At 42.7% G+C, this 25,986-nt stretch overlaps 1 protein-coding gene across 1 annotated transcript in view; it reads right to left on the bottom strand.

Annotated features, from left to right (window-relative positions):
• The window catches only part of SUPT5H (SPT5 homolog, DSIF elongation factor subunit), a 1,344,557-nt gene that overhangs the window by 76,007 nt on the left and 1,242,564 nt on the right, over positions 1-25,986 (bottom strand). The window contains exon 22 of the mRNA XM_044069729.1: positions 4,262-4,430. Within this exon, the coding sequence (XP_043925664.1) occupies positions 4,262-4,430 (169 nt within the window). The remainder of the gene's footprint in view (positions 1-4,261; positions 4,431-25,986) is intronic.

Genomic DNA, 25,986 nt, shown 5'->3' on the forward strand with positions numbered 1-25,986 from the left:
GAAATGTAATGCAAGTGAGAGTCCAGGCTTAAATGAGTTGATATCTGTTCAGCCAGTTTTAAAGCTTCTCAGAGATGAGTGTTTTTACATGTGCAGATTTTTGTCATTTATTTTAATGGCTGTTTGGTCATTTGTTCATATTTAAGTATGTTTTTAAGTGGTTCTGTTAGTATTATGTGATGTATTTTACAATGCTTATAATTGTGTGTGGGCTCTTTAAATGTGACACATTGGCAGTCACATGATAATGGGTGTGTTTTAAATATGGTGGACTATTCAAGTGAATATCACCTGATGAAGTTGGTTTATTACAGACAAAAGTGCTAACTGTGGTTGTTTTAGTGAATAAAGGTGGATTAGCTGCCGTTTGGGTCCTGTCGCTTTTTGAATGAAAAGTTATCCATCTCCGAAGGGGACAATGGCTGAATGACTTGAGATAAAAGCTGATGAATCACAGGAAGAACTGTCTGAATCTGACCGAATGGAGCGGTAACAACATTCTGAGATACAACATGTGGATATTTCTACTATGGAATTCTTTGAAAGCAGAAAAAAAAGCCCTTCTCCAGTGAATAAGGAATCCAAGAAAGTACCTGCCTTTACCTGGAAATGGAATGCACTGCCAAACCCTGAAACTCGTCTAAACAGTTCAGATTTTGCAGACTAATGACTTTCTAGTAAGGAATCAAATGGCTTCATGTGGCTTGTTTTACGGCTTCAGTTATGGGTCAGATCAGTGTCAGTGTGGTATAAAATACATGATCTCATCTCAGATAATTAGATGTACTCTCTAGAATTTCATGGGATACATCACAATCAGTTTAACAAAATGAACTCTGTGGTAGATACACAGTTATCAAAGTTTAAACGGTCATCTGTGACTGTCCCTAGATTTTTAATGATGGTGTTTATAGCTACAATTTATACACTTTTTGCAAACTTTCATGATGCTACTTTAACATTAAATATGAGCTCATTTCTATTGCACCAGGCATGTATTATTGTAAGTCACTTTGAAAAACGCCAGCACTTTTTACTGAAGTAAATGGATTAACCAGTCTGAAATCATCAGCATAACTGGTTTATCCACAGCCCCTTCCCCAGTCTTATATTAGAGAAAAGACATTAAAAAGTGGCCCCAGTACACAGAGCTGTAAGGTCATCCACTGTAACCATCACTGATTGAGACAGATAACATTGTCTTAATCTGATCTGGCATCTCCAGATGATTAACTGATATTTGCCAAATTAATTACATACAGACTGACATTTAATGCTCAATTGTCAGTTCTCCCATATGTGAAATGGTGCCAAATGCATTTGGAAATGAAATTACGCAGCATGCACTGTTAAAGTGGTTATCTTTCACCTTGGTGGCTATTTTTACCTCATATCTGTCTATGGTTCATTTGATCAGGGTCCAGAGTTCTTTAGTTAGTTTAGCAAGAGTGTTTTTGGGATCCTGAGAGTTCAATTTATTTTGCGTGCAATATTTTTTTTCTTTTATTATACAGCATGTTTATATTTGGGTTCCATCACAGGGGTTTATTTTTGAATTTGGTGGGACTATTTATTTCTGACAGGAAAGATGTGTAGCAACTATTTATATGTACATAAAATTGGTCATGAAGGATTCTGCTTAAGCAACAAGGTCATCAAGATAGAGGGGGTATTCAGTTTAGCTAGGTTATCACTCAGTTTTTAGTAGATGAGCCTTTTTATTTTTAACTTGTACTGATGTACTGAAGATGCTTTAGGCTTCAATCTTATGGTGAATGTGCTCAAACCTTGATTTGACAAGGGTAAAAATTACAAACTGATAAGGAACAAAATTGCCCCATATTGGTAGGGACCAAATCCATGATTTTTTCACTCCTGGTTGGGGTGTGGTCCAAATGGTACATGCAGTTTGAACTGAAGACACCCAGAAATCTCTGGGCATGTGTTTGAAGATGTACAAATCTTCCAGTTTATGGAGAGTAAATGAACTCTCCTATGAGGATGGTCTTTAGTTCAATACATATGGATTCCATACTAATTAGAGAGGATGTGTGGGCCAAGGGACGGGTACAGCATGGGGTTTCATAGTTAGGTATTACATAAGTGGGTTTGTTAATAGTATGCTGGACTTGGTGGAGTTTCAGATCATTATTTTGTTTAACTAGTCTGGAGACAAGTTTTTTTTTTTTTTTTAAGAATATAGAGACACCACTGTCTTTACTGCCTTTGTCTAATGTGGTGGGCCAGAATATGTGAAAGGCAATGAAACCCTGCACTGCTGGAGTGCTTTCAATGGTCATCAACCAGGTCTCTGTGATGTTACACACATTCAATGTTAGTAGTGCTTGCAGAGAGCAGCAATACCTTCATGTTATTCCCTTATATACACTACATCTATCACATTAAGGATACAAGTACCATGTATCTAGGACTGTAACAAAAACTTAGATGGAGGAAGCTGGAAAGAAGGTGTAAACCTCTGTGTTGAACAGCTAATAAATACATAAAAATGAAAAGCAATAGTATTCCCCTTCCTACAGCCAACACATGAAAGAATGCCTCTTTGCACAATAGCGACCACATATCAGCATGACAAAAACCTGAAAGGAAGAACATGCAACATTTATTTGACCAACTGTGAAACAAGGAACAAACACTCTGAAATGTAAACTGTTTTCATAGATAACAACTACATATATAGAGAGAAGCAGTTGACTATTACAGGTAGACATCAGACTAGGAAAACTGGTCAGTGTAAAAGTAATAGTCACAATACTGGAAAAACTCAAAAAACAAATAAATTTACAAATATGGCATTTTAGCACAGAGGGTTACACATAAACTCAATGTGCAGTATCTTTTTGTGGTCTAGGGTCGGTTCCCACAGCCTGTCTTTGCAAAATGTGACTTAGTACAATGCTTAGGGCTTTATGGTTGCTCTTGAAAACAGGCACATACATCTAGTGGGTGTATCCAGATATTTATGTATTTATTTGCATTTGTTTTCTGGGTTAGAGCACTGATCTCTGTGGACCTTTTTTCACACACAGCCTTGGAGAGGGGGCCTGGTTAAGTGACGTGCTCAGAGTCACAGTTAAGCAATGGAACCTGAGGGAATCGAACCACTGGACCACAGGAAATAGCTAGTTAACAGCTCCTTAATCCTCCAAACCAACTGCCAGACAAATACACAACACTTATTTATTCAATCATTCATTCAGCATTTATCATTTATTTACGGATAAGTCATCCATTTCAGTCTCATCCCGGGAATACAAAGAAAATCAGAATTACATTAAGTGAGAAACAAGCGTATAATGAAAATACATACCTGTAAAATACTATTATCAAGTAAAGAAAATGTAGAGAGTTTACGCAATCGTAATAAAAATTATTTATAATAAATCAAGACATCTCATATAGAAAGTGAGGCGTCTCTGTAGTAATTACATGTGTGTGCTGGGAATGATAGGCTTGTTGAATAAAGGGAAAGAAGTTAGTTTGTGTGTAATTGGAAAAAGAAGTTATGTTAAGCAAAAAATTATACAACTAAGAAAAAAAAAAAAGATTGCTGCCAATAAAGTTCCATAGGAGGGGTAAGAGTGTTACTAGTAGGAAAAAGAAGTAATGTAGCTCTGGATAAAAGCTACCTTTTTCCATTGAGAACTTTGAACCGTTTCTGACTAGAGCTGTAAACTAATAAATTAAGTGCAACAAAAGTAATTTACTATTTTCTTTTTTAAATGTTGGAACAGGTTCTTTGCACTTGCATATGTGATTTAAATCACAGAAAACCTTATTGTCATTCAGAACTACACTGTGATTGAACAAAATTGCAATGCTTCATTCCCAGTGCAAAAACATACATACAGAGAATAATAATAAAAAAAATAAAACAGCCAGACACACTTTACATATAAATAGAACTGAGTAACAACATATGCATGACCTTATAACAGAAGAACTAAGCAGCATATGGAATGGTCAAGCATGAATATTAGTGCACAGTGTGATGTCTATTGCACTTCATGTCCTACGGTAAGGTGTGAACCGATGTTAAATATACAGTGAACCGATGTTAAATATACATCAGTTAGTTACTGCACATGAAAAAGCTTAATACTTATAGTACAACAAACCCTGGACATGTAAGGATCTGCTCAGTCAGATAAACAGCATAACTATGTGGTAAGAGAGGAAATTGTGAAAATCAAAAGCTATCAAGAAAAACAAGAATTCAGAGAAGTGCAATTATACCTACCTGATATGCCATTGGTGATGGTGTGGGGTGGTAACTGGCTGGTGAACTGGTATTCTGGTACCCAACAGGACTTGGAGCAACTTGAGTGTAATTTTGTGGGCTTGGACTGGGCTGATACGAGCCTTGTGGTGATGGTGCTGCATAAGGCGAGTACTGATCTGTGTTGTACCTGAAAAAGTGGCAAACAGAATAAGTAAACATCAAGACTACCTCAGTAAAAGTTTCTTCAAAGGGCTTCACTGAAATTCTGTCCTTTACATAAAGAGCTTAATTACAAGACAGGTTTTTAACCAAGTTCACTTAAGTGTAAATAATATAAACTTGTCTCATTGACCTCAATTTGCCAAAAAAACATGCAGTGTTAATTACATTCTGTGGCACTAGTCTGCGAATGCACAAACATAAAATGGTTACCTAGACGTTCAGTTTGAAACAAAATCTTCAAAATTTGTTCAGTCAAGGAAACTGCATTATGTTAATAAAATTCTTAAACATTCCCATGAGCAGGTCAGCCCCCACCAAATTACATGGACTATTTTTTTTTTTTTTTTTACTGATCTACTATTCTTAGTCTGCTGATTTTAGTCATGTGAAACCAATGACTGCCCAAACAGCCATTCGCTTCCATACCACAAGCAAATCAACAAGCTGCCAGATCCAGCACACTTTTTTTTACATTTCTGCTCTCTCTCACAACCATCGTCATTTATTATCTTCCACCAACAAACGTAATCTATCTGCTGGGAACGCCCAGATTCCAAGGGGGTACTGTCACACCATGAAAGAAAAAAGAAGTTATGTCTTACCATAACGTTCCATCTGAGTTATCTTCTTCCTATTCATCACTGATGGGTTCGGTTCCAAGCCCTCGGAACAGAGTCGGCCTTATACCAAGCTTGCGTACACCAAAAACTCTCGAGCTAAGCTGCTACCCACAATGTCCTTCACTCAGTTACCTCAGATCAAGTTTGCATGCAACATATAGAAGAAACAGAAAGTCAGAGGCCGTCTCTGCACAGAAACCCTGGAACACTATAAAGACCCAGAAGATCCGCCAGGAGCCTTTAGTGGGGGCTCGGTGGGAGGGTGTGATGACTGAAAGAAGATCAACAACTCAGATGGAATGTTATGGTAAGACATAACTTCTTTATCTGAAGTTGTTAATCTTCTTCCTAGTCATCACTGATGGGACAGAATCCCAAGCTACTTGGAGAACCTGGGTGGCCCTTATGGAAGAACATTCCTGAGAACTATACAGCCAAAGACCACTCTTCCCCTGGAGATCAGATCCAATTTGTAATGCTTAATGAAGGTATGGGGTTTAGCCCAAATGGCTGCTGCACAGATGTCATCCATGGAGGCCCTAGAGTGGAAGACAACCGTTCCTGCAAAAGCCCTAGTTGAGACAGCTTTGATTTGACCAGGCTTAGATTCATTCGTAAGCAAATATGAGAAGCTAATGCAATCCCTGAGCCATTTCGATAAAGTAACTTTAGATACTGCACATCCCATTCTAGGACAAGAAAAAGAGGTGAAAAGTTGGTCCGACTTGCGAAAGGCCTTAGTTCTGTCCAGGTAGAAACATAACTGTCTATGAATATCCAATGAATGTAGGCAGTATTCTCCCTTGTTTGAATAATTTGAAAAGAATACAGGGAGCTCAATGGACAGGTTGATAGAAAAATTGGAAACCACCTTGGGAAGAAAGGATGGGTTAGTACCTGATACTCTGCCCTTATGGAAGATCAGATAAGGGCTCTTGATACATAAGGCTTGCAACTCAGATATTCTTCTGGCTGAAGTGACCACCACCAGAAACAAGGATTTCCATGATAGGAATTTTAGGTCACATGTCGCAGCAGGCTCAAAAGTGGGTAGAGAGAGAAACTGGAGAACTCGGGGAAGATTCCATGCCTCCACCGGCTGCCTGATGAGAGGTCTGCTGTGGAAAATTCCCTTGAGGAAGGACTTGCCAAGTCGGGTAGAAATAAGCAGGACTCCATCTGAACCATTACAGAAGTTGGAAATAGCTGCTAAATGGACTCGAATGGAAGAAGCTGATGCACCATTGGTGAACAACTCAGCCACGTAATGAAGAATAGTAGCTATAGGAGATGAAAATGGATCTAGCTCCCGACTATGGGACCAAATGGTGAATCTTTTCCACTTGTCCTTGTACAGTTTTCTGGTGGATAGTTTATGAGAGGCCAGGATAAAATCACGGACAGATGAGGAGAGGGTTTCCTGCCTGGCAACTAACGGAAGTGGAGAAACCAAGCCATCAGCTTGAGAGTGGACAGATTCGGTAAAGTCAGCCCTTGTGGGTGAGAAACGAGGTCCTGACGAGTGTCTAGAATCCAAGAAGGTTGTAACAGATGAGGTCAGAGGAAGGGAAACCACACTTGAAGCCAGAATGGGGCAATGAGGATCACTTTGCTTCTCAACCAAATAGCTTTCCTTAGAAAAAGGGGGATCAGAGGAATCGGAGGATAAGCATAAAGGAGACCCGCCGGCCAATCGTGAATCAAAGCGTCTCTCGGTGACTCCCTGTAAGGGGGAAAGAGGGCAAAGTAGCTTCTGCATTTTGTGTTTGAGGAGGCAAAAAGATCGCAGCATGGCTGGCCCCAACAGCTGAAGATTTCTGCCGTTACACTCTGACAGACCACTAGTGAGGACAGAGGATGCATCTGCTCAGCCTGTTCCGCAACCACGTTGGAGCTCCCCGGGATATGCGTTGCGATCAGAAAGCAGTTGGAAGTTATCGCCCAATGCCAGATTCTCATGGCTTCGTGACATAGGGGGTAGGATTTGGTCCGTCCCTGCTTGTTTATGTACCAGACAAGGATATATTGTCTGACTGGATAGCAATCGTTCCTGACGGAAGGAGCGGGTGGAATACTTGCAAAGCCAATAGCACCGCTCTGAACTCCAGGACATTGATATGCAAGTCGACCTCTATGCTGGACCACATGCCTTGGACTGACTTTCCCTGGAAGTGCCCCCCCCCCCCCCAATCAGGGAAGCATCTGTGATCACCGTGGCGCTGGGATGGGGAGCCTGGAAGGGGCGACACCAAAGATTTTCTTCTGTACTCATCCACCAGAGGAGATCTTGTTTGCAGGTGTTGGTGATGAGAATCTGTGAGCTCAGGGGATGAAGACTGGATATCCACTGGGACAGAAGGTGCCATTGTAGCAGTCTCATGTGTAATCAGGCTAGGGGAACAATTGGCATGGCTGTCGCCATAGACCACAGAGCCTGAAGAGCTTCCCTTGCAGACACCTTTCTTCGACAGAGTATCACGAACTTGTGCCCTTAATCTCTGAAGCCTGTGAGGGGGAAGACAGACCAGACTTGACTGAGTGTTGAATATCTTCCCTATAAACTCCAATTGTTTAGAGTGCTGAAGATTGGATTTTTCCCAGTGGATGTTGATGCCCAGCGACTCCGTTAGTACTAGGGTGTAGCAGAGAGCCCTGACCAGAAGGCACTTGGTGGGAGGGGGGGGGTCAATCATCGAAATACGTAAACACCTGGAATCCCTGAAGTCTCAGATGAGCTGTGACCACTGCTAGGCATTTCGTGAACACACTGGGGGCCGTCAAGAGACCGAATGGCAGGGCTCTGAATTGGTAGTGATTGGCTCCCAGACGGAAGCGAAGGAGACTCCTGAAGTGTTTGTCCATTTTGATGTGGTAATATGCATCCTGGAGGTCTAACGAGCACATCCACACACCCTCCCGCAGAAAGGTGAAGATGGATTGAGCCATGACCATGTGGAACTTGGTCTGAACCACTGATTTGTTTAGCTGGCTGAGATCCAAAATGGGCCTCCAGTCCCCCGTCTTCTTTGGCACTAAAAAGAATCTCGAGTAAAAACCTGATCTGCACTGGTCTGGGGGGACCTGTTGGATGACTCATTTTTGACACAGCTTTCATATTTCAGAAGCTGCCTCCTCCCTTTGACTGGGTGGAACATCAGGAAGGGATTTCAGAAGTCTTGGATAAGAGATTAAGAGAATGTGATAGCCTCTGAAAATTATTCTCTGCACTCACTGATCGTTTGTAATAGAGAAACACGCCCTGACTGCTTCCAGAGGAAAGCAATCGGGCAGCGCTTCAAGAGCGCTGATACAGTCTTCCTGAGAAAGAATTTCTGGAATTCTGATTTCAGAGAACCCCCTGCCCCAAAAGGGGCAACTTCCATTACCGGAACCCCCTCTGCCTCTGGGGGAGTTCTCACCACGTGCATCACGGAAAGGACCTTGAGACTTCTTGTGCCACATCTTTCCACTCCTCTGGTTCCTGGAGGAGGAGCACTGAGGTTTGGAAAAACGTAGACCCACGGCAGACGAGGCCTTCCCGTCCTGCTCGCACCTGGCTAATGTATCCTTGACCTTAGCACCGAACAAAGCTGATGGGTCAATAGGGGTATTTAAAAAGGAAGACTTGGAGTCTGCGAGGGTCACAAATGCGCATCCAGGCATGGCGTCTCATAACTACGCCTGTACCCGCAGCTCTAGCCACTCCTTCAGTTGCATGGGACAGCAACCTCATGGATGAATTGGAGATTGACTCTAGGTTGGCAAGTTGGGAAGCAACTTTATCACATGCACCATCCGGCACTTGACCCGCGAGGGTTCCAGAGAGCTTGGTGATGAGATCTCTCTGGAGCCTCATAAAATGTGCCAAAAAGTTCAGAGACCTGACAGCAAAGGTCGCCTACGCAAAAACTCGCTTCCCTAACATGTCCACCACCCGGGACTCGCTGTTGGGTGGGTGGACAGCAGGACTTTCCTCCGCAAGGTCCTTCTTCATGGCTGCCACTACCACCATAGCATCCACTGGCAAACCTCTAGACCAATGGGGGTGATCCTCTGGAGGGGAACAGTATCTTATCTGATCTCCTGGGGATAGCCTCAACGGTGTCAGGATTCTTCCATGCTTGCTGCACGATGAGCTTGGCTAACTCATTGGCGGGGGGGCTCACCCAAGAAGTAGAGAGCCGAGAGCGGAAGGCCTGCAGGAATACGGATTCCTCCGATGAAGGATTGGAGGGCTTCCAGTCACCCCTCTGCTTCAAGATTTCCAGGATGCCTCCAAATGAAACAGTCAAGGGGTGACCATGGGGATCCTTCCCCATCATCGTAGTCCTTTATCCTCCGTGGGGGACTCCTCTAGGGAGTCCATGTGTTTCCTCTTATATGCCCATTTCCGAGGGAGTTCTTCATTGGGAGCATCCAAAGAAGACTCTGAAAGGGAAATACCCTGAGCAGGGGTTTCCTGGGCCTTCCGCTCTCAGAGTCCTGGGGGGGGGTGGCCTTTGATAGCTGCAGCAAAGAGGGAACTGGTGGAATGTCTGACATAGGAGGATTGCTCGAAGCGAGCACCCTCTCCATCACCCAGAAAGCAGGCCCACCTGAAGAGGAATGGGAACCAAAGAAGTCAATTTAGGAACCGGAGTCACACCCTGCTCCACGCGGTCCGCTCCCGGGGACAGAGCCTTAAGCAAAACCAGGGCGGGAATAACCCTCTGACCCGAAGATGGAACCGGCAACACAACCAGAACCGTGGCCAGAACCGAGGGTTCCACCCCCCAAGCATGAGATTGAGGAAGGGTGGGTTCCGACAGAACTGACACCCAAAGGATCCTCAGACATGGTCTTTGTCGGCACTGAGGTAAGGGGTCCTCTTGCAGACATAGGAAATATGAGCCTCAGAACCGAAGGATCAGGGGGAGGAGAGTACGTAGGGGTCGCAGGGGTAAAGGACCCAAAGCCCAGAGTGGGATGAGATCTAGGAAAATTTGTGATTCCCCTGGAGGTCAGCAGCTGATCAAAGAGGCACACCACATCCAATTCTGAAAGGCTCCTGGTAGGCCTTACCAATGCCCCTGAGGGGGAATCGGGCCGGTCCAAAAAGGCGCTGAAGGCTTATCCGGCAAATGGATCTGCAGACGGAAAGTACTGGGTCTGTGGTGTATTGAAGAACAGCACCGACTATTCCAGTTTGGAAACCAGCAGCAGGGGAAAAAATCGGAGCAGAGAATGGGCTCGGAGCCGAGGTCACAACTGGGGTGGAGGTCAATGGTGGCTCCGAAGCTGTTGTCGGAACTGACGTCGGAGCAGAGATAGGGGACGTTGGTCCCAAGGTAAAAACAGGTGAACAGGTTGGAACCGAAGTTGTAGTGGATTGCCATAGTCATTGGAGCCGGGACAGGCAATGACGAGGCGATCTCGGTATGAAGCACTGGAGCCAAACCCGGAACAGAGGAGGTGATACAGTGCTCGGTGGAAGTCTTGTGGGCCTTGTGCTTATGGCTTTTGCCCCCATCACCGGCCGGTGAAGAGGGGTCTGAACGAGGAAGTTTCTTGTCCACAGCAGGAGGGGATGAGACCTCTGACGCAGAAATAGCCTCCGAAAAAGGCGAAGGAAGCAGGTCCTTAAGAATCAACTTGTTTCGTCTTTCATTCAGCATCCGCTGACTGAAGCTGGCACAAATATCACATGGAGGTTTCGCCGATAAGTGCGGAACACCCAAACAATAGATGTACTCTTCATGTAAATCACTATTCAGGAGTTTACCACTGCAAGAGGAGCAGTGTTTAAACCCCGTAGTCCCTTTCTTTTCCGACATACCAGGAAAACACACACGCTCACAGTAGAAGAAAGTTGTAAGTAGAGAAAGAGACAGAGAAACACCAACAATGGTACTGGGAATACCACAAGGGTAAAGGGTCAATAACCAACAATGGTACGACAAGAAATACCTGTGGGTGGAGCTGAGTAAGCAATTAGAGAGGAAATAGCAAAACTGACAGGAAAAATTCACAAATACTTATAATATTTGAAAAAATATAACAGCTGGAGAGCTCGGTGAAACGCTGCTATATGGATGTGCGGCAAATGAGATCTGAGGTAACTGAGTGAAGGGCATTGTGGGTAGCAGCTTAGCTTGAGAGTTTTTGGTGCACGCAAGCTTGGTATAACGCCAACTCGGTACCAAGGGCTCAGAACCGAACCCATCAGTGATGAACAGTAAGAAGATTAACAACTTCAGACAGTTAGTTACACAGCACTTATTGTAAATACAGATCATCACAGGCAATTCAAAAAGCATGAACACTGTGATAAAATCATATGCTGCAGATGGATAAAGCCTGGACTAAGGCTGAGATGTCCTGGGATCAACCACTGACTCAGATGCTGAAGCAGCTGTTTGTTGAGGGAAAAGCGAGTGGCACAGATCATCCTATGGGTAGAAAGCCATCTAACCTGTTGTTGAACTAACCTTTTACTAACAGAGGGAGCTTGCTAAAATTCTCTAGCTGTAGTATACTCAAATGTCAATAAGCTCCCTCTGTCACCAATGTAATCAGACTAAGTAGGGAGAGTGCAAACCCCAACTCACCCCACTCAATTCTCTCCTGTGAAACACAATCAGTGTGAACAACAGAGAACACCATCCCACTAAGCAGCAAATCAATAACAACCTGAAAGGAAAAAGTGAAAGCCTTAGAGTTGCTGTAAAGGGAAGTTTCGGATGAATTCTACCCAAAATGATATTAAGGACAACATAAAAGAAAGCAATGTATTTATTCATGATGGTATCACTAAAACAGAACACTGGAGTTAAATATACTTTAGCAGAAAAATAAAGGAGACCTGCTTTGGATAAAATGAGCAAAAAGACCAGGACTAAAACTGGAGAGCAAAGGGAATGGAAACCATCCAAATGGCAAACTATATCCATCTAGTAGAACATGCGACTAGTACAATCCTTCCTGGAAGGCAAAATGAATGACTTTGAATAGACCTTTCAAACACTAAACTAAAACAGCTGTTAAGCTCAGGATTTAAGTACGCCACTTGAGGGGCCAGGGATACACATCACCTCAGATAGAAACTCACTATAAACAAAAGGATATAACAGAAACAGATATGGAAGATGAGTGGTGGACAACTCCATGTCAACTGCTAAAGAAAGGTTAAACCACCTTTGTGTCCACCAAAATGGGTCTTTGAGAAGCTAACCATTTTTTTTCAACTTCAATAACTCTTATAAGGAAAAAAGAAAATATGCCAAGAAAGCTAACAAGAAACAACAGTACCTGTCAAAAAGCAATCAAGTTCTTACTACAAGTGAGTTTTGAGAGGTCCCTCATCAGTAAAACTATGATTACATTATTCTTCCTTTCTTTTTCTCTTAATTCAACTATTTTTCTCTGAAGCCTTGATGCATGGGGACACATGCTTGCTCCATCAACACATCCCACACCATCAATGTTATGTGGCAAGATAAAAGTATGCCTAACAGACTCAATCAGCTGATCCCCAACAATTGAGCAAATATATTCTTTCAAAATAAAAATAAAATCATATGTTGCAGATGGACAAAGCCTGGACTGAGTCTCAGCTCTTTTGGACTCAACACTGAAGCACCTGTTTGGGGTGGGTAGGAGTCAGTGGCGGAGACCATCCTAGTGGTAAGAAAGCCACCCAACCTGTTGTATTAAAATCTCCTAGTAGAAGGCAGAAAAACAGATAAGGAACACTGGAGTCAAATGCCAACAGTGTCTTGTGCCATTACTAGAGTGACTCATTTCTGGAAGCACACATGCCAAATGGGCCTGCAACTCCTGCTTTAGTGAAGCACGCATTAAGGATAGCAGTGCAAGTATTAGACAGAGATCTGATTTAGAAAACCCTGACAGCTACAATTATGATGGCCCTGAAGAGGAGGAAAATAGAAGTTATGTCCTTACCATAACGTTCCATGTGGAGTGTTCATCTCGCCTTTGCTCTTACACATGGGTTCGGAGCCAATCCTCGGCTCCGTGTCGGCCGCTTGCAAGCTCTGCATCGAGAAGAAGCTCGAGACAACCTAATACCCACAATCCCCCTCTGCCTTTACCTCAGATCTAGTTTGCAAGCAAACCAGAGAGAGAACACTCATGCTTATATCACATATGCACAGAACTAAGAGTCTATATATATATACACAAATACACATATATATACATGTCAACTATATACACAACAACTGCAATGCAGAAGCAGAATGCCTCAGGCCAGGCACCAAACTGAACGTTCTTCCTAAGGGCGGGAGGGTGGGAATGTAAGAACAAAGGCGAGATGAACACTCCACATGGAACGTTATGGTAAGGACATAACTTCTATATGTGATAGTGTTCAATCTTGCCGTTTGTTCTTACACATGGGTAGCGTCCCTAGCTCCTTGTTCCTGAGGAACTCACGGAAGGACGTTCTTGAGCACAGTGGAACCAAAGGTTGCCCTGTCCCTAGAAACCTTGTCTACCTTATAATGAGAAATGAATGTATGTGGCTTAGACCAAGTAGCAGCCGCACAAATAGCGTCTAGTGGTAGGCGGGCTGCATGAGCCAGGGATGTAGACACTGACCTTGTGGAATGTCCTTTGGGTTTGTGCGAAAGAGTTTGATTTGAAGAATCATAGACATAGATGATACAGTCAGTTAACCACTTAGAAAGAGTTCTTTTGGTAACCGCTACTCCTTTCCTGTTATCAGCAAAGGCTACAAAAAGTTGATCAGTTTTTCTGTGATCCTTTGTTCTATCCAAGTAAAACCTTAGCTATCTGTGAACATCTAATTTGTGCAACATATACTCCATTTTATTGGAGTGATTCTTGAAGAAAGTGGGTAATTCAATGGACTGATTAATATTATTAATAGAACAAACTTTAGGAAGGAAGGATGAATTAGTGCGAAGAGAAACTCTGTCAGAGTGAAAGATCAAATAAGGGTGCTTAATGGAGAGAGCTTGAAGTTCAGATACTCGCCTAGCAGATGTAATGGCTACCAAAAAGAGAGTCTTCCATGACAAAAATTTCAATGGGCAAGAGGAGGCTGGTTCAAAGGGGGGCAGCATTAACTTAGATAACAATAAGTTTAGACTCCAAGGTGACGTAGGAGATCTAATTGGTGGTCTAATATGAAAAACCCCTTTTAAAAAGGCTTTACAAAGTCTGTGGGCCATAACAGGAGCCCCACATTCTTCCACATGGAAATTAGAAATGGCAGCCAATTGAACTCAATGTGGCAGGAGAAGCACCCTGATGGAACAAGTCTGTTAAAAACTCTAATATTTTATTCAAAGGAGCTATAACAGGGTCCACTTGCTGTGTATTCGCCCAGAATACAAAGCGCTTCCATTTACTAGTATATGTTTTAGTAGTGGAAGCTTTATGAGAAGCCACAAATATATTCTGAACTGCGGGCGAAAGTAGTTCAGACCTGGCTAAGTTGGGAATCGGAGCAGCCAAGCTGCTAGATGGAGGGACAAGAGCGAGGGGTGAGGAGCCCCTGATGAGTGAGTCAATAGATCTGGCTCTGGGTCAAGTATCCAGGGTCCTCGAATGCAGTGTGTCATGAGGAAGGGGAACCAAATTTGATGAGGCCAGAATGGGGCAATGAGGATTATTGTCCTGTGTAGGTTTTTGGCTTTCTGGAGAAACTTTGATATCAGGGGGAAGGGAGGAAATGCGTACAGGAGTCCCGGGGGCCAATCGTGAATCAGTGCGTCCCTGGGGACTTCCCCTGGAGGGGGTAATAGGGCAAAGTAGCTCCTGCATTTGGCGTTCATTGGAGACGCAAACAGATCGCAGGAAGGCTGGCCCCACGTGCGAAAAATCTTTTTCACAACTGACTGTTTTAGGGACCACTCGTGCGGTAACAGAATTGCTCTGCTCAGCCTGTCGGCTATGACGTTGGATGACCCCGGGATGTGCGTTGCTATCAGAAAGCGACCCGTGGACTCCGCCCATTGCCAGATTCTCATGGCCTCTCTGCATAGCTGATAGGACTTGGTTCCACCTTGCTTGTTTATGTACCAGACTACCGACATGTTGTCCGTCTGAACTGCAATAGTTCCCAGAGGAAGAAGGGGAGCAAAGTGTTGCAATGCTAGAAACACTGCCCTCAACTCTAGAACATTGATGTGCAGATTGTACTCTAAATTGGTCCATTCGCCTTGGACTGTCTGTCCCTGAAAGATGCCCCCCCACCCTATCAGGGAAGTGTCCGTGGTCACCGTAACTGTAGGCGTGGGTAGCACAAATGGTCTCCCCTTGGAAAGGTTGCACGTCTGAAGCCACCAGTTTAGGTGTGTTTTGCATGTGTTCGTTATAAGAATCTCGTGTGTTAGAGGTAGCTGTTGGAACGACCATTGTGCAAACAGTAGCCATTGTAGGACTCTCATGTGCAGTCTTCCCAAGGGTATTGCAATAAGAGAAGCTGACATGAGTCCCAAAACCTTCAGTACCAGTTTTGCTGGGGATTTCCTGGACAAGAGAAGAAGACGTATGTGAGTCTGAAGTGAAAGTATCCTTTCTGGAGGAAGTCTTAGAATTAACTGATGTGTATTTAATTCCGCTCCTATGAACAAGATACACTGTGATGGCTGTAGTAAGGATTTTCCGAAGTTTACGGAAATTCCTAGGTGAATACACAGTTGAAGAGTATAGTCTCTGGCCTGTACGAGTTGACGCTGGGTGGTGGCAGAAAGGAGCCAGTTGTCCAGATACGGAAACACCTGGAATCCTTGGCGTCTCAAGTGAGACGCTACCACTGCCATGCATTTGGTGAAGACCCTGGGGGCTGAGGTCAGACCAAAGGGCAGGGCTCGAAATTGAAAGTGACTGGCACCCAGCCGGAAGCGCAAATGATCTCTGGATGCCCTGGCCATTTTGATGTGGTAGTATGCATCCTTCAGATCTATTGAGCACATCCAGTCGTCCTTCTGTAAGAATGGAAGGATTGATTGAAGCGTGACCATTCGGAACTTTTCTTTCTTGACGAAGGTATTGAGGTCGCTTAGGTCCAGAATGGGCCTCCAGTCCCCTGTTTTCTTTGGAACTAAAAAGAACCTTGAGTAAGTCCCGAATCCTTTCTGGTCCGCTGGGACTGGTTGGATGACTCTTTTTTTCTAGCAGCTTTGAAATTTCTATAGCTGCTGGCTCTCGCAGATGGGGCGGTACATCTGGGAGTCTTTTCTTTGGAATGGGATGGGATAGAAAAGGTATACTGTAACCTCTGGTAACCACGCTTTTTACCCACTTGTCTGTAGTTATGTTTTGCCAGGCCTGAGGGTATAAAGCTAAGCGACCCCCCGACTGCCTCCAGAGCAGGACAGTCTGGCCTCCTCTCAGGAGTGCTGGAAAGGTTTACCAGGCAGTGTATGCCTGTCACCTTGATTCTGCGGACCTCCTCTGCCGCCAGGGCGGCGTCTTCCACCTCTGCCCCCTCCTCTGCCTCTAGAAGGGGCATCACCCTGTGTGCCTGGGAAAGATCCTTGGGTTTTCGAAACCACATTTTTCCACCACGTTGCCCTTTGGGGTACGGTCTGGTTGGGGTGGAAAAACGGACTCCGACAGCAGACAGAGTCTTTCCCTCCTGCTCACACCGGGTAAGGGTCTCCTTTACTTTGGGGCCAAAAAGAGTGGCACCGTCAAATGGGGCGTTAGTAAAGGAAGACTTGAAGGCTTCCGCAAATGAACATAAGCGCATCCAGGATTGTCTGCGAAGAGCAATCGCTGAAGCTGCTGCCCTACTCGAACCTTCGGCTGCGTAAGAGATCAGCCTCATGGACGAGTTCACAATGGATGTAAGGGTATTAAGTTGCGCTGTCACCTTCTCTGAGACAGCAGCATCTGTAGTACCCTGGAGGGTATCTCCCAACTCTTTGACTAGATCCCTCTGTAGTCGTGTAAAGTGGGTCAAATAGTTCAGGGATCGCATGGAAAAAGCCGCTGAACTAAAATGCGCTTCCCATACCTGTCCATAGTCCTAGAATCTTTATTAGGGGGATGGACAGATGAGGAAGATTCCGACATCTCCTTTTTCATGGCCGCTGCCACCACCATAGCGTCCACTGGAACTCCTTTTGTCAAGTAAGTCTTGTCCTGGGGTGCAGTGATATACTTATTGGGTTTCCTTGGGACTGGTTCCACTGTGTCAGGAGCCTCCCACGCCCTTCGAGCAATAAGTTCCATTAATTCATCGAAGGGCGGAGTGACCCAGGAGGAGGAAGGGCGAGCACCAAATGCCTTCAGCAAGACTGACTCATCCTCAGAAGGGGGGAGGGACTGCCAGTCACCTCTCTGTTTCAGGATCTCCAATATGTCAGAAAAAGAGACATCTTCTGAAGGTGACTTAGGGGACCCTTCTGACTCATCTAAGTCAGTATCGGATGTCAAGGATTCTTGTGGAGAATCTAAGTGTCTCCTCTTACACAATCTTTTCCTAGGGACTTCTTCGTGGGGAGCATCCGAAGAAGCCTCCGAGGAAGAGGGGGCACCCTCCAGGGGTGGCTGAGACACCGGTGCTCGACGCTTGGGTGTGGCCGTGGGTGCAGAGGAGGATAACGGCCCTTTATGGGGAGGAGAGGTTGCTTCTACTGATGTGGTTGTCTGGGTAGACAACACCTTCCTCATTAGATTGAAAGCCCCCGGGTCCCGAGTCGAAGAATCTCCCGGTTCCGAAGAAATGGGAAGAATCCCCGAAACAGGCACCGAAGGCATCGACCCCGAGGACGGAGCCGAATCGATCCGCGCCGAGGCCCCGAGGGGAAGAGTCGGAACCGAAACGTTGGTTCGACTCTCGGCCCCGGAAACAAGGACAGATCGTCGGCTCCGAGACTCCGGTACCGGGTCCGACGGAGTCGAGGTGAGAGGAACAGACCGAGAAAAAGACGGTTCTGGACCCGAGGGCTCCACAATCAGAAGATCAACCTCTTCCGGCTCCAAAGACTGGACAGGTCTCGGAGGAGGAATGGATGGAGACAATGGGAGGCCTTCAAGTTTCGACACCAACTGGGTGGAAACTGAAATAAGTTTGGATAGGGCCGAATGCTCCAATAACTTCTGCACCACACGATCCACATAGACATCGGAGAGCTTAGAAGAAGAACGGGTCGAAGGAACCGAAGACGGAGCCGACCTCAATAGAGTCGAGGGAGGGAGCTCCATCACCGGTTCCAAGACTCGAGGCTCAGGAACCGACACCAGTTGAACACTCGGCCGCGAAGTCTGTGGAACCGGTGATCTAACTTTACTCAAGAGCTCGGAGCCGATGACTTGGGCTCCGGCGTCTTCGATTCCTTCGAGGATTTGGATGCCTGGTCTGAAGCATCCAGAGCCTCCTGAAAGGAAGGTTTTAATAACCCCCTGTCCATGAGTTTCCTGCGCCTATCTGTCATGACCCTCCCACTAAAAGAGTGACAAATTGAACAGTCCTCTTGTAAGTGGAGAGGGCCAAGGCAGTAGACACAGGAACTATGGTTGTCAGTAACTGACATTTTTTGGCCACACTGGCAACGTTTAAAGCCTGATTTAATTTTCTGAGACATCTTACAGGAAAGAGAAAAGTCAAGTCCAGTATAAGAGACAAATCCAATAGAAAAAAGTCAAATCTGATGTATATGTTAGTCCGGTTATCAAATTTAAGTAAGGGGTGGTAGGAAAAAAACTAAAACAGTAAAAAAAAACTTAACGGTGAAAAAAATTCTACCTACACACACACATACACTATGTCTACCAAAAGGTACTTTTAGAACAAATTTTTCTAAAATATAACAAAATTAAAGTTATATCTTATCTCAAGTTGCTCGAGCTAGATTCCAGCGATGCGAACGCAGCAGCGGCAAACTAGATCTGAGGTAAAGGCAGAGGGGGATTGTGGGTATTAGGTTGTCTCGAGCTTCTTCTCGATGCAGAGCTTGCAAGCGGCCGACACGGAGCCGAGGATCGGCTCCGAACCCATGTGTAAGAACAAACGGCGAGATTGAACACTATCACATCTGGTGTTTGCATGAAAAAGAGAGAAAAAAATACTGAGAAAAATATTTATCAACACAGCCAGTAGAATGACACAAATCTACACTTGCCAAATGTAAACAGAACTGCAACAGCTGCAAGACAGAGGAGCTGTCAAGACAGAAGGTGTTTGTGAGAAAGTAATAAGGATCCACTCGGAAGAGTCTTTCCCAGGTCATTTTGCAGCATGTCCTAATTTCCCAGAATGAGGAAGATGCCAAGTATAAGGCTCTTCTCAATGGCTCAGTAAAGAAAGTCCAAGATGGTGGAAGATGGGTGTCAGCACAGGCACAGACGTTTTCAGTGTATTCTCTCTACTTTTCTGCCTTTTAAAACTATAAACTTTGACTCCTGTTTAAGATTCTGTCTTAGTTAAACAACTTTATGGACCTGTTGGCTAGAACATTTCAAATTATTGAAGTTCAGATCTGAGCTGCTACATCATTCTTCATATCACTGCTTTTACAGTACCAATATTTGTCATGTATAGGAACTGACTATATGGACAATGTGTCTGAAGTTTGAATCATGGGACTATTTTGGACTCTGTACTGGACAAGCACTGATTACTTCAGCACCTTCAACAAGTAACATGCAACTAATTGGGGATTAGAGTTCTTCGATATGCTTACCATTCAATGTGACAGACTTTTGGACCAAGAGATAAATGTGCAGTAAATATACTTACGGTACTCTCTACAAATCAGCTAGAGTTTTGTAACAGCCAGCTTGCTCAAAAAGTATGCAGAACTTCTGGAATGGCGAATGCTGGCCACTCAACACCATTTTCATCGAACTCTTGTGGCCCCAGGTGGCATAAATGTTATGTGGCTTGCTGACTGGGCTATGCCCAGAGCCTTTCCTGTAATGAAGTCTAAAGCCACAGTGGTGATTATTTTGCTGGGTGACTGACATTCTGGAACTGTATAACATTGACTACTACTGTAATCGAGACTCTACAGGATGTCCCACAAACATTCTGTTTATGTTCCTTTTCGAAGTGATTTTTATTTATTTTTATTACCCATTACTGTGGACAGCGGTTTAAAAGGATTCACTCTGCAAATTGGTCAGGTCAGACCAGGCCACTTGTATACCTGTACACATTTTTGTATATGTACTGGTTTACTGTGTTATCCTTAACGCAATACTGCACTGGATAAAGTTACAAGTGCTTGGCATAACATATAAATTCTGTTCTGTATTCAGATCACAAGATTATAAAGTAATTAACATTTACGAGTTGACTGACCAATCTACATCAACTTGATGAAAACAGGGTACAATCTTATGCAATGCTGCCTGTTAAAGCAGCACACAAGGAAGCATCTGTCAGACCAGATCAAGAATCCCACATTCTGCTTCAACTCCAAGGCCTTCATGTAGACAACTGTTTTCAGCTTCAGTCCAGTTTGACAAAACAAAAGATAGAAGCACCAGGAGCCACGAGCCACAGGAACAGACTTTATTGAATCCAAGCACTAAAATCCACAAAGAAACGCTGAACTACTACTCTGCGTTTTTCATCATAAATATAACCATCAGCATACTAGATAAATTCAAACTGTTATTTTATATAGACTTGTGACAAAACCTAACCAACCAGTGCATCCGTTTAATTACATCAATTCCTTTCAGAGTAATTTGGTTAATTAGTTTCTTATATACAACAGTATGAATGTCTCTATACAAGACTCACAATGTAATAATACATTCATTTCTTCCTAAACATCCTATTTAAAAAGTGTTTAAAAATGTTTAAAAAGCACCATCTTTAAAAGAAAGCTTTTCTAAAATAAATGTTACCACAGTAAAGTAGTATCGGAACATTTAGGGGAGCTACGCTCAGCTTCGTTTGAATCTAGCAACAAGTTCAGGGACTCAATGAGTGAAAATAACTAGATGGGTATTAATCATCATTGCCATCTTATTTGATTCAGTGCTTTTGAAAACAATAGTTTGAAATTCACTGCTATAGGAATGTATAAACACCTTGTTTAGATCAAGTCATTTAGTTAATAAAAAAGCTTCGCTAAGCTTTGTTTAAAAAATGAAACCAAAATCAGGGACCCAGTAGGAGAGAGAGCTAAATAATACCATCTAGTGGCGCTTTATCAAAATTCCATCATTTTCTAATAGGATCACAGAACTCTAATACTATTAAAGTCTTCATATTGTAAATACATCATTTCCCTCTAAGCATATATGTATTCCTAAATTTGTACTAAATATATTAAAAATCTTAAGAAATATATATGCAAATTCATTTTACCATATTATTAACGGAAAGCTTGATTCATATTCTAACTATTTAGGAATACATATATGCTTAGAGGGAGATGATGTATTTACAATATGAAGAATTTAATAGTACTAGAGTTCTGCGATCCTATTAGAAAAGCATGGAATTTTGATAAAGCGCCACTAGATGGTAATATTTAGCTCTCTCTCCTACTGGGTCCCTGATTTTGGTTTCATTTTTTAAACGAACCTTAGCGAAGCTTTTTTATTAACTAAATGACTTGATCTAAACAAGGTGTTTATACATTCCTATAGCAGTGAATTTAAAACTATTGTTTTCAAAAGCAATGAATCAAATAGGATGGCAATGATGATTAATACCCATCTAGTTATTTTCACTCATTGAGTCCCTGAACTTGTTACTAGATTCAAACGAAGCTGAGCGTAGCTCCCCTAAATGTTCCGATACTACTTTACTGTGGTAACATTTATTTTAGAAAAGCTTTCTTTTAAAGATGGTGTTTTTTTAAACATTTTATACACTTTTTAAATAGGATGTTTAGGAAGAAATGAATGTATTATTACATTGTGAGTCTTGTATAAAGACATTCATACTGTTGTATATAAGAAACTAATTAACCAAATTACTCTGAAAGGAACTGATGTAATTAAATGGATGCACTGGTTGGTTAGGTTTTGTCACAAGACTATACAAAATAACAGTTTGAATTTATCTAGTATGCTGAAGTTATATTTATGACGAAAAACGTGGAGAAGTAGTTCAGCGTTTCTTTGTGGATTTTACTGCTTGGAATCAATAAAGTCTGTTCCTGTGGCTCGTGGCTCCTGGTGCTTCTATTTTTTGTTTTGTCAAGTTGGTTCAATTGAGGCACTCGTTTCTTCCAATATGTGGTTTGGTCAAGTTTTGTTGGGGGAGAATGGAGTCTGATCGAGAGGAAGGACAAGACTTAATGGAAGCGAACAATGCAGTTAAACTAGGAGAGGCAGTTGGCCAACTTACACAAGTGGTTATGCTACTCAATACTAACATTTCCCAGCTGCTTAACAGCAGGAATTATGCTTCATTACCAGGTAACCAGGAGGGACTGGCTAATTTTTCTTATTGTGATAATATTGAAGGAACTGAGAAACAAGCTGACATTTCTGCAGTAGAGGGAAGGGAACTAAGAGATTGTAGTTTTGAAGCTACACCTTCTTTATTTCAATGCCGGAAGCCCACACAACATAAAGAAATAAGTGTATCTACGGAGAGAGATGTGAGACCGAAAGAGAGACAAAAACTTACTGCAGATAGTAATGCAGGTAACCAAAATACTATGCAATTTAATGAATTTGTATGGCAAGACTGGTTGAAAGAACTTGATTCTTTTAATGAGAAAAGTTCACATAAAAACAGACATGAAAAAGTTAACACTTATAATGACAATGCTACTCATTTTTATGAGCTGATGTTAAAGTATAAAACAAAGCATATTGATAATGAATATTTAAGGAAATGCTTATGTTTGGGTATGGTGTCCAAAGGGCTAAGAGTATTTAAATACCCTAATAATACCAAAGAAAGTAGTTTTACTGATTATAAAAAAGTATTTGATGAATGTGGTTTTGGAATCATGAGAATTATCATCAGGGACAATGAAAGTGATATGAGTGAGATATATAATAAAATAGAAGTGAATGAGAAAATTTTAAATGATTTATTTACAGTAGAAACGGAAAACATCAAATATTATAATATTAAAAGGAAATTGGATGAAAAATGTTATATTAATTCTAGAAGGAAAGCTAAGAAAATAGAGAGAGATATTAATGAATATAAAGAAAAGAAATGTTACCCTAAAACCAAAATCAGGGCAAGTTATGATGGTGAATATAGAAAAAACAATATGGATAGATGGGAGAGAAATGATAGAAATATACAAGAAGAATTTGAAACTTATAATAGTAATAACACTAATAAATGGGCTACTAGGAAGTACAATGATACACATACTAAGGTACACTTTATGAATGACAATAATTTTAGGGGTAATGAACAAGTCATAAGGGAAAGTGAAAACCAAATTTATGATTTAAATGACCCTTTGAATTTTCCCTTACCGAGACGCACAGAGAGAATACGGAACAAATCTACAACAGAACACAACAGGTAAAGAATAAATGTACTGGTGAAGATAAAAACTAAAGAAATTAATAATGAGATAGAGATTATTAATGAGAATATATAGAGATATCATAATTGTAATATTTTTAATTATAGTTATACTGAAATAAATGAATGGCACTTTAAACTATTTATGAAAGGACTTAAATTTGTTCCTACTATAAAAAGTGATATTAGTCAAATTCTAATAGATCTTACATTATTTATTAGAAAGAACAATTTTGAATTAATATTTCAAAATAACGGTTGTGACAACTTTATTAACATGAACGAAAGTAAACCTTTCAAAAAGAAAAGTACAGCCAATCCTATAATATACCCCCAACTTAAAAACTTTGAAGGGGTAGTAGAAAAAGAACTTGGGAAAGAATTGGAAAAAACAAAGATTAGACCGAATCTTGTGTGGCAAGAAAGACAATTATTGAATACACTTAAAGACAAAAATATTAGGATCTCCAGGCCTGATAAGAGAGGTAGAATAGTTATAATGGACAATATTACATATAATACTAAAATGGAAGAATTACTAAGAAATGAAGACAGGTATGAAGAAGCATCCATTAATGAAATTAATATTGCTTCTTCCAAAATAGATTTAGCCCTGAATGAACTTTTGAGGGATGGTCTAATCAATAAGCAGGAATTTGAATATTTATTTGTGGAGAAATCACTAATACCAGTTATTTTTGGTACTATGAAAGTACATAAAGATGTGAATAACCCTCCTATCAGGCCTATAGTTTCAGCTAGTGGATCTAAAACATATCTACTAGCCAAATTTGTGAAAAAATCAAAGATGTAGGAATGGATAAAGAAGGTTACCTCAAAGATTCATCGGACTTACTAAAGTGTAAATAAGCAGTTGTACAAAAATGATATTTTTCTTACAGCGGATATAATAGACATTCTCAGTTATTCCACATAAAATAGGAATGAAGTGGTTCCTAGAAGCCTTATTAGACACAAAAAATTTAATTGGAAGGAACTGAGAGCCATTATGGAAATATTAGAAATGTTAAGTTGTCAATCTCGCCTTCATTCTTGCTGGATGGGTTCGGAGCCGATCCTCGGCTCTGACTCGGCACTTGCTTAGCTTGAGAACTCCTTTTACCAGCTCGAGGCAACCCTATATCCCATGATGCAATGCGGGACTACCTCAGATCTCGTTTGCCGCTTTGCGAAGAGGTCTCCTTTTTTGCCAGCTGAGGTAAGTTTGAGTTTTTCAAACAGCTTAAGTCAGGGTTTATCTTCCCCTTTTCCTATTTTTTTAGTGTGTAGTGTCCATACAATCACCCTATTCCCCTTATAGTTAAAAATTTTTACTTTATAAAAAAGTTTAAAAATTTCAGTTAGGTCTAGGCCTCCCTTATTAATCCCTATCTGTGTGTCTGTGTTTGTGGGATTAATTTGTGTGACTGTTTTGGGGTGTGTGTGTGAGTATTTTCTTACTCTTTTTCTTAGACTATGTCTAAGGAGGTAAAGGTCTCGGGCTTCAAGAAGTGTGACTCGTGCTGTCAGAAAATGTCTCTGACAGACGGTCAAACTTCTTGTGTTTACTGCCTGGGGCCTTTACACCTGCAGGACTCCTGTGCTTTGTGTCACTCTTTTAGCCAGCGAGTCCTGCTGGAAAGGAGGAATAAGTTAATCCTCCGTGGCTTGCTAAAGCCGGAAGGTTCACCCACTAAACCTGGGTCCAGTAAGCCTTCCAAGCCATCTAAGGGTCAGGCTACAGCTTCCAAGCCTTCCCCGGTGGCTCCGACCGGAGCCGATCTTTCTTCTTCTCAGCTAGGGTCGGTTCCGATCGGTTCCGACACCCAATCTGCTGTTGCCTTGTCGGCTCTGGCTGGAGCCGACAGTATCCAGTATCGGAGCTGAGAAGCCTTCGGCTCCATCTGGAACCCAAAGGACGTCGGCTCCGATGACTTCATCCAAGAAGAGATCTCGGTCCCCGTCTTTGGAATCTATCCACTCGGCTCCGGGGTCTCCTCTTTTGTCGGAGCGGAGTCATGGGAGCCGATCTTCGAGATCTTCCAGGCTGTCTGACCACGATTTATAGAGGGTGGTAAGCAGGCTGTTAAAGTCGCAGGCACTGGCCCAAATGCTCCATAGCCCGTCTCAGCAGACTTCGGCTATTGCTTCACCCCTTGAACTTCCTCCTCCGACTCCCCACCAGAGTTCGGAGCCAGAGCTTCTCGGGACAGCGACTGTGTCGGCGCCGGAACAGATACATCCTTTTTCGGCTCCGTCGTCTTCGGCTCCTATCTCCTCCTTGAGACCTTCCTTGGAGGGATCCGGTCGTCGAGTTTCCCTTGTCGGCTCCGAGGGGGCTAGTGGCATCGGACCCTTGTCCGACCCTGCTCTCCCTCTCGGGGCTTCGGCTTTGGTAAGCTCGGCACCGACATCGGCCTCGGAGCCTTCCCTCTCAGTGGAGCCGGGAATTCCTATTT

This window comes from Protopterus annectens, chromosome 4.part0 (genome assembly GCF_019279795.1).
Source record: "Protopterus annectens isolate FY-2018-M chromosome 4.part0, PAN1.0, whole genome shotgun sequence".
Lineage (NCBI taxonomy): Eukaryota > Metazoa > Chordata > Ceratodontiformes > Protopteridae > Protopterus > Protopterus annectens.